The following is a 15,164-nucleotide window of genomic DNA, read 5'->3' as shown; positions in this document are numbered from 1 at the left end:
CCCCTACACCTTGAAATGGATTACCACTAAACCACGAAAAAAATATCAAACGAAGCTTGTGTTGGAGGGGAACAGGTGTCTATGACGTCTCCTGGCCAAACCCCATTTGGCAGAGCCAGGAGATTAAATCCTTACCCTCGGGGGTTCCTCCAAAAACAGCAAAAAGCCACTGTGAGTGGCCACTCGAGGAGAGGCTGCCACTCCTCTGTCAGGAGCTGGACCGGTACTGCCTGGATCTCTGTGGTATTCAGGAGGTCAGGAGGACCGGCTCTCTCTCCTGCGATCATGGGGAGTGGACAGTCCTCTACTCGGGGCAGGAAATTGCCAAACAACAGGGAGTGGCTCTTCTTCTGAACAAATGAATTAAGGGGGCGTGTTAGTGGAGCGGTGAGGTGTGGGAAGCTGTAAACCCCAGGGCAACTTTAGGCTCACCTTCCCATCAACCAGAGGCGAGGAGTGGTAGTCGTGGTTACTTATGCAGCAGCAACCGGGTCACTGGAGTAAAGTGGACCACCGCAGAAGCACTAGAGAGATCGGCTGCAGGGGGGGAGAGAGAAGGGGGGGGGGGAGGAGGCGGGGCAGATAGTGGACCCCACATCAGCACCCGGGTCACTGGAGTAAAGTGGACCACAGCAGCAGTACTTGAGAGATCGGCTGCAGGGGGGGAGAGAGAAGTGCTGCTGCGGTGGTCCACTTTACTCCAGTGACGCGGGTGCTGCTGCGGGGTCCACTTTCTGCCCCGCCTCCTTCCCCCCCACCCACTTCTCTCTCCCCCCCCTACTGCCGGGTCCTATATAACCTCGTGCCACAGCAGATCTCTCACCTACTTCAGCAGTTTTTTCTTGCTGTAATTGTCTCACCTGATGACGATTACTTGTGTTGCGATCGAAACGTCGTGATCTATACATTTTCTACCTACGTGACTTTACCGAAAGAACCAAAGCGTATGGATTCCTGCAGTCACAAAAGCTTCAAATCAAGATATTAGACATCTGTTTCGACCACGTGGTTTGTGAGGCCTTCAGTGGCTGTGCCGGAGGGGCTTCCACGTGGTGCAGATACAGTGGGGGCTGGTCGGTGCCCGGGTATGGTTGGGGGATTGCTCCTTGTTGGTCAGACATGTTGTGTATGCCGATGGTCTGGTAGTTGCTGCTCGCTCTTGGGGGGGGGCAGGTTGGAGGCGCTACTGCTGAGCCTGGAGCGTGCCGCTGAGGGCTGGGGCCTTACCATCAGCCCCACCAAAACCGAGCACCTGCCTGGTTGTTTTGTGCCATCATACGCTGTGCCCCTGCGGCTCTCAGTTGGTGATGGGGCAGTTGTGGAGAGAGTGGAGAGTTTCCCATGCCTGGGCGGTGTGCTCATGACTGGCTCCGGTTTGACAGCGGTCTCGTTCCAAGTCAGTCGGGTGGCATTATCCTTTCGTCGGTTGTGTGGCACTGTGTGGGGGCTGCCTGGTCTGTCACTCCACGTGAGGCTTCGAGTCTTCTCGGCCACAGTCATGCCCTCCCTTCTCTGCGCTTGCGAGGCATGAACCCCCCTGGTGGAGCATATTTGCTGGTTGGAGGTATTTGGGCTGGCCTGCGGTCCATCCTGGGTTTGACTGGGCTGGGTTGTGTGGCAAGCTCGCGGATTCTTGAGGGATCTGGAGGGGGTCCCATCGGTGAGCTCCTCTGGCGGGTGGGGCTGCATTGGCTGGGTCATGTGGCCCACGTATGCAGCCACCGCATGCCTGGCAGCTTTTGTTCAACCGGATGGCGGGAGCTGGACGGGCGCGGCGTGGGCTGGAGGGGAGGTGGAGTGGTGTGGTGTGGGAGGATGTGGAGCTGGGTGGACTTGCTCATGACTGGTGCCAGGGGGGTTGGGATCGGCCTCTTTGGAGGAGGCTCGTGGGTGATGCTGCTGGGCAGTTGTAGGCCGACGGTGGCGGAGGGCGGAGGAGCCATGCTCACGATGGCGAGCGGAGCGCTGGGTGGCTAAAACACAGCAAGTTAGGCACAGTAGGGGGTACAAGTGGTGCATTGGCCAGTCAACTCAGTCAGTTGACCGATGGCACCTGGGTCTTTACCCGTTACCTCCTGCCGGCGGGCATTCGACACTTCACATGACCTCAACGTGCACATAGCCTGGCACAAGCGCCGTGGTGACGTCACTGGCTGTTGTTGTTGGGGTGGATCGTGAAGGGACAGAAAGTCACGCTCCATCTCGCATCCCTGCCTCGTAGCTATGAACCCAGCAATCCTGATTCGATTCTGAGCCACGGCTAACATCAGTGGCGAGTGATATTTGAACCATTGGAAGATCATACAATGTCCACATGGAAAGGTGCTGGGATCATCATTCAAAGCCAGGCAGGCGCTTCTTGCTGGGAGGCACGAGTGTTGACACTGTGCCACCTTGCTGCCCTTATATAAGATTGAATACATGGAAGCATAGGGTGCAGTTATATGCTGTACCAATCATACACTTAATCCATACATGTGAATGCAATTGTGAAATAAACAGCTGTAAATTGGAATAGATCAGTAAAAATAAATTACACGGATAAATGTATTTCACAGAGTTGGTGACAATGCAAAATTATATGCACATGCCATGTAACTTAAAACCCTTAAGCGAGACTTCGAAACGAATTTGGCACAACCCCCGGCAAGGTCTACGATCCCTCCCTCTCAGGACAATTCAAATTAAGTTCCTTCATGACACATATCTCACTAACCAATGGAGGACTAAATTATCTCAGACCATATTTCCGCAGACTGCCGAAGGTGCCCCACGAGCACCATCCAAACTTAGATTCACGCCTTCTGAGAATGTCCAATCATCAGGACATTCTATGATAAAATAACCGATCTGTACAAGGTGATGTCTGGCACTGAGATACTACCTGCCATTGAATCCTCCCCCCTGGGCCTTAAACCCAAGGTATCACCAAGCACCAACACACCCTTCTCTATGCATTAAACATTTCGGTGAGAAAACCCATCTTCAGCTCCTGGAAAAATCATGGGACTCCTTCATTCACCCTGTTGTATATGTTGGATTATGAAATTTCGCCCGGGTCGTGCTGCTGCTGTCGCTCTCTCCTTGATCGCTGCCAACTTCACACGGACACTCGCCCTTGCTTCAGGCTGTGTTGGCTTTTGGCTCTGGACGACGCGGCTCTGCGCGCTCACTGGCTTGGAGCGCTCTGGCGATGAACGATGGCCTTTGTTGCTCATTCGCTGCTGCTCGTCCTTTTCGATGCTCGCTTGGTCGACGCTTGGCGATTTCCGCCCTTTTACAGGTTGATTGCTTGTCGTCACTCATCACTCTCTCTTCTCCGTGCTTTCCTCTGTTCGTGAAGCTGCCAGCTTCACTCGCATTTAACTTCGTTCAGCGAGATGCGACACCTGCTATCGGCATCGGTGTTTGCTCCCTCACGACGCTCCGCCAGCCGGAGCACGGCTGAAACCCAGCCTCGACCCAGGTTGAACTCAGACTTCTGTGACTCGAACGACCCCTCCTCGTTCCATCACTTCTCGAGGCACGACGCGCCCCAGCTCCCTTGCGAGTCCCGTCGCAATGCTGCGTCGCAAGCCGAGTCGCGAGACTGAGCGCGACTTGAACAGACTGCACTCAGGCGGTCACTCTACGACCCCTCGTCGTCCCATCTCTCCTCGAGGCACGATCTGCCCCAGCTCTCTTGCGAGCCCCGTCGCAACGCCGCGTCGCAAGCCGAGTTGCGGGACTGAGCACGACTCGAACCAGACTGTTCATTCGTGATGTGCGCTTGTGCTTAAACTCAAAACGTGACTCCCCTCTCTGCGCATCTCTTGCGAGAGAAAACAAACAGAAAAAAAACAAATGTCCCAGCTATGCCAGTACAGACCCCCCCCCCCTCGCGACCCTTTGACTCTCTTTGCTCCCCGCTTGCCCTGCGTGGGTCATCCCGAGGCCAGACCCCGCTGGAAGACAAAGGTGGTCGAGGAGATTTATGCAATACCTTATGTGGTCCTGTGTGTTACATTTATTCTTGATATTTCTTAAAAGTTCTCTCGGTCTTAGTATCGTGGTTGTTATTTGTCTATGTTTAATGAATATTCGTAATGATCCTCATTACATCATTATTTTGAGGGCTTCGCCAAGTTTAGTTCTCCAGAGATTGGTGTTTTATTCTGAGTTATATTTTAATGTCCTGAGGTTAAGTGTAACTAAGTTTCCACTTAAGCTTTCTGGAATTCGTACTCTTTAGTTTTTAGGAAGGTCATGTAGATATAAAACATATAATTCTAAATAATATGTATGCGGTGAATACGAGTAATATAAGGGAATTACTAATAAAAAGCCCCTATTGTTTGTTGGTTAATTCTTTTTGTTAAGTTTCTACTTTTCGGTAAGGAAAACGTTAAGGAAAACGCGAGTTGCAACCATTGTTATCCTTTACTCTGCACCTTATCTGTGCATCTCCAGATGTCTTGGGAGGTTAGTCCATCGATCTTTTGTCCATCTGGCTGTCTGACCTCTCTGTGACCGAATTCTTATCGTTTTAATGGCCCTCCATGTTTCATAGATTCCTGGTGTGCTTGTGAGTGTAGTGGGTTATTTTCATTATTTAATTAAAATATATATATAAAAAACATTTTTTTCTTAATTATTCTTAATATTAATAACGGAAAACAGGGCATAGATACAACAATCCGCCCTTTTGAAAATTATCAGGGGTCGATTTGGCCACTGGCGAATTTTCAAACAAAGTAAATGCCCTTTTTTTCCGTTATGAATCCATCAGCCGCCCTCACTCTCGGCAGTTATTCCTTACCACGCGCGCGTACGTATCACAATCTTAACATGGTTACATTTGAAATAAGCAAAGAAAATAAAACAAAACGTTAAACTTCGATATCACATGTTACATCGGTTCTCATCCCTAACGCATTCCTTACAACGCGCGCGTACGTATCACAATCTTAACATGGTTATATTTGAAATAAGCAAAGAAAATAAAACAACGTTAAACATCGATGCCACATGTTACATCGGTTCTCATCCATCATAACTACGGCGAATATTAATTTTTGTTTTTGTTAAATCCTAGGAAACGCTAGGTAGCGGTTTCGGATGCATTTCTGCGTTACCTTCCTCATGTTACCTCCTGGCCATATTTTTTTCAAGCTCCGAGTGTCTGGTTTACCACTTATCACTTTGATCATTCGATCACGGTTTTCAGGTTCGTTTTTGTAATTTCCTCTATCACTCTCTCGCGTCGTGGGAGTGTGTGGTGTAAAATTGTGTTGCACATAATCAGAATTCGCGCACACAACCAACTTCTGCACTCCATTATCAATGGCATTCGCTCTCTCTGCGATTACATGCACATTTGCCCAGTCAGCGTGTCGATTTAATTCCGTGCCTCGTAATGTTGCCCTTTTGGTTTTTACGAGTGGGTTGGATTTCAACACCATTCCCGATACGTCATGGACATTCGTCTCCATTTCAGCACTCCGATCCACATTAATTTTTGTTTCATTTGGATATTTTTCATTCAAATGCTAACGCCTGTACTCCAAAGGGCGTGTCTCTGTGTTACATCTCCCTGCACCATTATCGCGCTCTCCTGCGACGTGCGGCACTGTTTTTCCTGTGCGCTCTGGTTGTCCTCTTTGTCTCTGCTGTCTGTTATCTACTGTCCGATCACGCTTCAGTGCAGCCCTGTCCTGGTATTTGATCTGCGCGTCATTTACGGGAACACTGTTCGCGTTTCCTACCGCATCGTATGCATTTAACGTTTCCCGATCGTGGTGGTATTTGTCCGGCCTGTCACTTGCAGCCTGCTTGCATTTCCCAATGAGCCCCGGATTTAGTTTCCACTCAGCGGGTGGGGCGCGTATGGGCCGCTCGCTCTCAATCACTGTGGGTGGTTCATCACGTATTTGGACCGCATTTGGTGTTGTCTCTCTATTCCCTTCTGGTATAGCCGCTGGAGAAATTGGTCGGAATTGGACCGATTGTGTTTGACCTCCCATCCTGCGATTCTCCTGAATGTTCGCCTCCGTACCTCCGCAGTCTATGTACCACCTTCCCGCTAGATGGTTATCTCGCCATCTTTGTGTGTAATTTTGACCTTGCGTGTGTCGGGGCATGGGGTGCTGATATGATTCTGCCCTTGGCCTCCGCATTCTGCGATTTTCCTGAATGTTCGCCTCCGTACCTCCGCAGTCTGTGTACCACCTTTCCGCTAGATGGTTATCTCGCCATCTTTGTGTGTAACTTTGACCTTGCGTGTGTCGTGGCATGGGGTGTTGATATGGTTCTGCTCTGAACCTCCCCCTCCTGCGATTCTCGTACATTTTTGGCCCAGTGCTTCTCCCATTTGGGTGCCAAATTTTTCCTGGATTGTTACTTTGCCATCTTTGTGGGTAATTTTGACCTTGCGTATGTCGGGGCATGGGGTGCTGATATGATTCTGCCCTTGGTCTCCACATTCTGCGATTCTCCTGAATGTTCGGCTTTGTGCCGCTCTCATTCTCGTGCCAACCTCTCTCTGGGTTATTTTGCCATAGGTGCGTGCGTGTTTGCTCCTCCCTGCATTGTGGGACTGCTCGGTGATTTTTATTTCTCTCTGAGAGGCTGTATTCTGGATCCGAATTATGATTCTTAGCTCTGTATAACCATGCCATGTACGCCTTGCTCTCTATGCGGCGTAAGGATGCGGTTTCCGGATTCAAAACCATTCTCACCCTTTCTGTAATCTCTGGGCTCAAGGATTAAAAAAAAAAATTGAATATGTGTTCCCCTTCGTGGTATTGATTCACATCGCCTGCGTAATACGCTCTTTTAAATTGTACAAGGTAGTCACGTGGGTCCTGGTCCATGCTCTGGGTCATCGATTTTACCGCATAAAAACCCTCAGTGAGTGTCGAATATTCTTTAAACTTCCGAATCACTGCCAGACTCAGTTGTTTGAAATCATTTCTAATGGTATAGATTCTCCATGTAAGCTCCTTTTCAATAGACTCGCTTTCTCATCCCGTCTCACCAGCCCTCTAATCATTGCCTCCTCTTCTACTGTTGCGATATGTGTGTGTATATCCATGGTCTTATTGTGTGGGTCAAAATCGGGAATTCTGACGAGAGCTTTGTCCATCAATTTAAGGGTTTTACTGTTGAATAAGTATTCCGAAAGTTGATCGCCGTCAGCGTCATCATCAAACAAGTTATCATCAGGCAATCTGTCACTTTGATCTGTGCTGTGTCGGGCGTGTTTTAGCGGCGTGCATTTTTTGTGTGAGCCCTCTGGGCTGTGTCGCTCGTGTTGCCATTTCCCTGCAGTTTTTGCCTCTGCCCTTAGTGAAGTATCTCCTGGCGACTTTACTTTAACATTTTGCCTCCCTCTAGCTGTGAAGTTGTCAGTCCCACATGTTTTTGTTTGCATCTGTATCTCTCCATCCCTTTCGAGGGTGTGAGGACATTTTTCCTCGTTTATTAGAGACGATTTCTCTCCCGTTTCCTTTCCTAATTTTTCCTCATTCCACAATCCCTGCCTGTATGCCTGTGTGGGAAGGCATGAGTCCTGTCCTGCCTTCTCTGCAGTTTTTGCACCGTGTTCGCCTTCATTACATTTTATCCAGTCAATTAGTTTCCCCCGAGGTGTGTTCGCGTTATCGATACAGCTCCCTTCCCATATGTCTCTCTGACTGTCCTGCTTTGTAACAGATCGGTCAGTACGTTTTAATACGAGTTCCCAGTATCCCGTAATCCATTCAAATATTATTTTTAATCCGAGCATCTCAAGTGTGGCAGGAGCTACTTTGACATTCCCTTTCAGAGTGCATATAAAACCATTATCTCACAGAGTGTAGTCAGTTTGACTCGAGCTATTCTGTTATTTTCCGATTCAGAGTGCGTATCTCTAACACCATTTATCACAGGATGCAATCGGTTCCATATGATATTATCTTAATTCCACTGTCTTTGTTCCAACCTGCTATTCTGGAGTTTAACCTCAGAGGGCGTTTCTTTGTTTTACGCCCGTTTACAGTCACAATGCAATGTTTGATCACGATATTCTGGTTAACACGTAGTGATTCATTCCTTCATCCATGCAAAACACTGTCTGCGAGAGATCCCGGACGACGCCACCCCATTATGTTGTATATGTTGGATTATGAAATTTTGATAAAAATAATAAAAATTAATAAATTTCCGAAAAATGCGTAAATCGCATAAATTATTCTTTGGTTTTTTCGGTAAAGTCACGTATAAAAATAAAAGAATAAATTAAATAATAGCATACGACGTTTCGATTGCAACACAAGCAATCATCATCAGGTATAATGAAATAGCGACATAGAATCTAACCAGAAAACTATAGACAGACATGTAAGCAGACAGATATCACCAAGATACATAGAGAGAGCAACCCAGGAACAGAGAGGGGTGATCGTCTCTGTGGGGTGGCCTTAAATAGACAGAGGGGGGGCGGAGGCAGAGAGAGGGAGGGGGTAGGGAAAAAATTTACATGTCAATGAGTACGACGGGAGGGCAAGTAAGGTAAGCAGGCTTAGAGGGAGACAGAACACACTAAATTAAATAACCTAGCAAAGTATCGAAATGTCATGTAAAACAACACAGAGAGTCGGTCAACACATAATTAACGCATAGCCTGGTCGATTACGTATTTCAAAGATTGCTAAGTTAGAATGTAAGTGTGAAAATTCCAAAGAAAGACAAAACATAAAAACAAGAGGAATGGAGACGCACAGACAGAGCAGAACCTAAGAACGATAAAAAACGAGTGTAGACAGAAAAAATTACACTAAATATACAGGCAGAGAGAGAGAGAACAAAAACCCAGAGAGAGAGAAAAAGGTAAACTTGGAACTTCCCCATAGAAGTGGTTCAATCTTAATTTTTGAAGCTTTCGTGACTGCAGGAATTATTCTTTGGTTTTTTCGGTAAAGTCACGTATAAAAATAAAAGAATAAATTAAATAATAGCATACGACGTTTCGATTGCAACACAAGCAATCATCATCAGGTATAATGAAATAGCGACATAGAATCTAACCAGAAAACTATAGACAGACATGTAAGCAGACGGAAAAAAAAAATTTAAGATCGCATAAATTATGTTAATGTTTGTATTAATATGCATAAATTATGATAATCACGGAGATAATCGTAGTAATTTATGCGGATGCTTGCGATTGTGTTAATGTGAGCAGTTATGATAATTAGGCTTAGTTTCGTTTATCCAGAGTTGTATCAATCAGGATAACACGATTATCATTGATTAAACATTTACTGATTATCTTAGTGTGTGTTATGTTATATTAGGTCTCCAGTTTCATATCTCATCACAGGATACAGTTCTTAGGAATAAGACAGTTTTGCATGGACTTGGAAAGAAGCACTCGAACAGTTGGTGTTAAGCAATTTTAATTCTAAACAAACACATGACACTCTAGTATGCAAAGGCGAAAGCATACGTCAATAAATCCATGGGCAAGATTATGCAATTAACGAAATTGAATGACTAAAACACTTCTTATTCATGTAACTCGACGGCAGCAACTGCTTTGCACGATCAGTTGATTTGAACGCACCACCTTGAAATGGCAACCCTTTTTGAAACGCAAAGATAACTTTTGAAAATCTTATTCGTGCGCGTGTTGTGTGTGCTTTGTCCCTTTGTAAAATTAATTAAATTTTTCTTAGAGCCGGGAGTTGTGTCGTTAGCTTGTGGGGTGGGGGAGATACAACCAGCTCTTTAGAGGTTCCTCTCGCTTGGGCGTGGCCGCAGCGAGCTCATGCTGTCTCCCTTTCTCGAGTCGGCACGACGCTCGGTGACGTCCGAGTCGTGCTGCTTGTGCGCTCTCTCTCCCTCTACTGCTGGACGACGAGTTGGCACGACGCTCGGTGACACCCGGGTCGTGCTGCTGCTGTCGCTCTCTCCTTGATCGCTGCCAACTCATCCGCTGCTGCTCGTCCTTTTCGATGCTCGCTTGTTCGACGCTTGGCGATTTCCGCCCTTTTACAGGTTGATTGCTTGTCGTCACTCGTCACTCTCTCTTCTCCGTGCTTTCCTCTGTTCGTGCAGCTGCCAGCTTCACTCGCACTTAACTTCGTTCTGCGAGAAGCGACACCTGCTATTGGCATTGGTGTTTGCTCCCTCACGACGCTCCGCCAGCCGGAGCACGGCTGAAACCCAGCCTCGACCCAGGTTGAACTCAGACTTCTGCGACTCGAACGACCCCTCCTCGTTCCATCACTTCTCGAGGCACAACGCGCCCCAGCTCCCTTGCGAGTCCCGTCGCAACGCTGCGTCGCAAGCCGAGTCGCGAGACTGAGCGCGACTTGAACAGACTGCACTCAGGCGGTCACTCTACGACCCCTCGTCGTCCCATCTCTCCTCGAGGCACGATCTGCCCCAGCTCTCTTGCGAGCCCCGTCGCAACGCCGAGTTGCAAGCCGAGTTGCGAGACTGAGCACGACTCGAACCAGACTGCCCTCAGACGGTCACTCTACGACCCCTCGTCGTCCCATCTCTCCTCAAGGCACGATCTGCCCCAGCTCTCTTGCGAGCCCCGTCGCAACGCCGCGTCGCAAGCCGAGTTGCGGGACTGAGCACGACTCGAACCAGACTGCTCATTCGTGATGTGCGCTTGTGCTTAAACTCAAAACGTGACTCCCCTCTCTGCGCATCTCTTGCGAGAGAAAACAAACAGAAAAAAAACAGATGTCCCAGCTATGCCAGCACAGACCCCCCCCCCCCCCTCGCGACCCTTTGACTCCCTTTGCTCCCTGCTTGCCCTGCGTGGGTCATCCCGAGGCCAGACCCCGCTGGAAGACAAAGGTGGTCGAGGAGATTTATGCAATACCTTATGTGGTCCTGTGTGTCACATTTATTCTTGATATTTCTTATAAGTTCCCTCGGTCTTAGTATCGTGGTTATTATTTGTCAATGTTTAATGAATATTCGTAATGATCCTCGTTACATCATTATTTTGAGGGCTTCGCCAAGTTTAGTTCTCCAGAGATTGGTGTTTTATTCTGAGTTATATTTTAATGTCCTGAGGTTAAGTGTAACTAAGTTTCCACTTAAGCTTTCTGGAATTCGTACTCTTTAGTTTTTAGGAAGGTCATGTAGATAGAAAACATATAATTCTAAATGATATGTATGCGGTGAATACGAGTAATATAAGGGAATTACTAATAAAAAGACCCTATTGTTTGTTGGTTAATTCTTTTTGTTAAGTTTCTACTTTTCAGTAAGGAAAACGTTAAGGAAAACGCGAGTTGCAACCGTTGTTATCCTTTACTCTGCACCTTATCTGTGCATCTCCAGATGTCTTGGGAGGTTAGTCCATCGATCTTTTGTCCATCTGGATGTCTGACCTCTCTGTGACCGAATTCTTATCGTTTTAATGGCCCTCCATGTTTCATAGATTCCTGGTGTGCTTGTGAGTGTTGTGGGTTGTTTTCTTTATTTAATTAAAATATATATATAAAAAAAAACATTTTTTTCTTAATTATTCTTAATATTAATAACGGAAAACAGGGCATAGATACAACAACCCTCTGGCATAACTCCCTATTCGCCCTAGCAGCTTTAGTACACCTGAGTCCAAAACTGAGGAATAAGGAAGTTCACCCAGATCTGGGGCCCCCTCGTGAATGCCACTCCAGAGACCCTGAGTTTACTTGATTTAACTTGAAATGAGACTGACCCCCCTACCCCTTCCTCTCTCTTTCACCCTTCCTTCCCTGAAGCAAATGGATCTGACGCACATACTACATAACGCTCCGGTCCTACACGTCCGTGTTGGTTTTCTATCTGAGCCGCTTGTCCCGCTGTGCACCACTCACCTGTCACAGAAGTTGTACACCGCCCCCCCCCCCTCGAGGTTGGATCAATAACAATCGTTTTACAACAACAAAAAACACTTCAGCGAAAAATGTGCCCCTTGAATAACATTGCCTCCAGAGTTGCATTGACTCTAGAACAGGAGCTGTGGATTTGTGTCAATCATGGGTGTGGATAGGTTTTAGGGCTCCATGGCCTGCCCAATGTGCAGATGAATAGCTCAACAATAACAGGCAACTCGACCATTTTGTATACACGTGCTACACCCATTCACTCCATCCTCTACGGGTATGGCGCAATACAAGCACGCGTACATCACTGTGCTTCAGTGATGTACACTTGACTGTATTGCTTTTGTCATTTTCGTGGCCCATGTCGCTCTTATGAAACTCAACCGGTCTCTTGAGTTTTCACCTGTTTAAACAAAATCAATTTGAAACTTGACGTCATGAGGTGTTTGAACGTCGTGATTTTACTGAAGTTCCTCTTCGGCAAAACCACAAACTCACGTCAGGACCCGGATTACACAGTGCAGGTTTAAGCTGCACACAATTAGTTTAGATCAGAGTCGGATCGGATATGATTTATCTGATAGGATTGATAAATCCAATCCGATCCAAAGATGAGAATGGCTGAATGTAAATGGAAACCGAACATGATTGGGCTACGTCCTGATTGGTTGAACTGTATTCCACAGCATGTTATTACGAAATAATAATCAGCTGATGGTGATAATTGTATTAATTTCGACCTGTATTCCATGTTTCCTTTAAACGAGAGAAAGCCAAGAAAACATGGATCAGATTTGATTGGCTCAAAATCGTATTTAGGGTTTTATCACACCTGATACGATCTTGTCCAATCAGATTCGAAGTGTGCACCCTTTAGACCGTGTAGTCAACCATAAATAATTTATCGTAATATACATTTGTTGTTCGTGTTTAAACCAAGTAACATTATACTCTTTGGTTTTTCGGTAAAGTCACGTAGGCTAAAAAAAAAAACAAATAAATAAAATCACGACGTTTCGGAGGCAACACAAGCTTCCATCTTCAGGTGGAACCGTCACAGCAAAATTACTGTATCAAGTGAAGAGAGCTCTAAGAGACACGACCTTATATACTGGTTAACGGGAGGGGGGAGGAGCCAGGATGGACCGTGGGAGGGGGTATAAGCTGGTGAGGTGACGACCTGTGCTGCAGCTGTGGCTACTCCTGGAGCTTTGTGATGTAGATGGCGGAAGTAGATAAGCAAGCTAGGATTAAGCCACCTTTTGTTATATTCCAAAGCAGGCAAGCAGTGTGTGAAAAGCTTAAAAAAACTACTATGGCTGTACAATTATAAGGCAGCTAGAGTTTGGCTTGGTTGATTACATTTTTCCAATGATTGCTTAATTAAAACATGTACATCTGACCCTCATGATGAACGGATACTCTGACCGTACTATCCGCCAAGCTGTTTCTCCCACCATGCATAAACAACCACCTGAAACTCCGATCAAAATCATCACGTTGCCATACATAGCAGGTGTTACAAAAAAGATTTCCAAAATTCTAAACAAACACAAGATCCAGGTCCGATTCAATACAGTACACAAAATCCGTGATTTGATCTCATCCGAAAAGGATGTCATTCCTGACTTACAGTACCCCGGTGTTTACAAATTGAGTTGTACCTGTGGTGACTGCTACACGGCAGAACGAATTCTTCGGCCGTAGCTGATCATTGTTTCAACACAGCGGGTTCTAATGATATGGTTTTCTCCGATACCAAAGTACTCTGCAAACCTCCCGGGTACTACCAAAGATTTGTCCATGAAGCCATCTAGATATGCAAACATAGACACAACTTCAACCGAGAGGATGGTTTTAAATTAAGCAATCATATATAAGGTCGTGTCTCTTAGAGATCTCTTCACTTGATACAGTAGTTTTGCTGTAACGGTTCTGCCTGAAGACGGAAGCTTGTGTTGCCTCCGAAACGTCATGGTTTAATTTATTTGTTTTCTTTTTTAACCTACGTGACTTTACCGAACAAATCAAAGAGTATTGATTCTTGCAGTCACGAAAACTTCAAATCTACATGTAACATTTAATTTGAATGGATTTAATAATTGTCCAAATTAATATTTGGTGTATGGTTAGAGTAATGGATTGGCAATAATATGTCAGTAGTATGGTCCTAGTTGTGTAGTTTTACTCACATCAGCATTAAGATACATTATCTTCTATCAATCTGTGTAGCGAGCATGGAATAAAGAGTATTGCATTATTTTCGCACTCCTCTTGTTAAGCATTCTCCAATTAATCCCCAAATTTGTTTCTGTTTCTCAGGATAATCTGCAAGATGAAACGTACGAGAATTTATATTAGCAAAAGTGAAACGGACAGTTGGCTTAATAAATATACTAATCATGGAGTCGTCATTTTCATTCTCATCTTCTTTGGTTATTTCAGTAAAGTCACGTAGATAGAAAATAAAATGTAAATAAAATGAACAAAAAAAATAAATATAAACGCAAAAAACCCACGACGTTTCGATCGCAACACAAGCTGTCTTCACTGAAAGAACCAAATAATATAAATTCTTGCAGTCACAAAACTTTTAAGTCAAAATTCATGATCATCATTACAGCAGGAACAGCAGCAGTGTTGCCCTCAAACGCCGAGGCTTCTGCCCGCTCAATCGACCACCTTCGATTAATCTCGGTCATCTTAATCCGCCATTGTTCCTCTCGCTTGCTTGTGAAGTATTGGAAAATGACGGCAGGAAACTCCTTGACGGGAACACACTTCTTTTATTAAATCTTGACTTGTAACGATACAACGCGTGGCCTCTCTTCTTCACAATGCGGTCACCATACAACGGTACAACTCGTGACCTCTTCTCTCCGCCCTACGCTTCTCTCGACTCTCGTAGATTCTGTGCTGCTGGCTCTCTGTGCCTCGTGTAGACTCCGCGCCTCGGCTACACTCTTCTCTCGTCTCGTGTAGACTCTGCGCCTCTGCTACACTCTTCACTCGTCTCGTGTAGACTTTACATCTCTCTGGCTACACTGTATGCATACTCGGCTCGTGTAGACCTTTCTCTCTCTCTGGCTACACCGTATGCATACTCGGCTCGTGTAGACCTTTCTCTCTCTCTGGCTACACACTATACATTACTCAGCTCGTGTAGACCTTTCTCTCTCTCTGGCTACACACTATACATTACTCAGCTCGTGTAGACCTTTCTCTCTCTCTGGCTACACACTATACATTACTCAGCTCGTGTAGACCGTTCTCTCTCTCTGGCTACACACTTATACATTACTCTCCATT

The 15,164-nt window shown here is 46.1% G+C and overlaps 1 protein-coding gene across 1 annotated transcript in view; it reads left to right on the top strand.

Moving 5' to 3' along the window:
* LOC144737849 (uncharacterized) overlaps positions 1-14,885 on the top strand; it is a 42,285-nt gene extending 27,400 nt beyond the window's left edge. The window contains exon 6 of the mRNA XM_078620722.1: positions 14,178-14,885. Coding sequence (XP_078476848.1) covers positions 14,178-14,216 — 39 coding nt within the window. The 3' untranslated portion in view covers positions 14,217-14,885. The remainder of the gene's footprint in view (positions 1-14,177) is intronic.
* The last annotated feature ends 279 nt before the right edge of the window (positions 14,886-15,164 follow it).

The sequence above is a fragment of the Lampetra planeri genome, chromosome 74 (genome assembly GCF_965212315.1).
Source record: "Lampetra planeri chromosome 74, kcLamPlan1.2.h2, whole genome shotgun sequence".
In the NCBI taxonomy this organism is placed as follows: Eukaryota; Metazoa; Chordata; class Hyperoartia; order Petromyzontiformes; family Petromyzontidae; genus Lampetra; species Lampetra planeri.
This window is presented reverse-complemented; position numbering and strand designations above follow the sequence as displayed.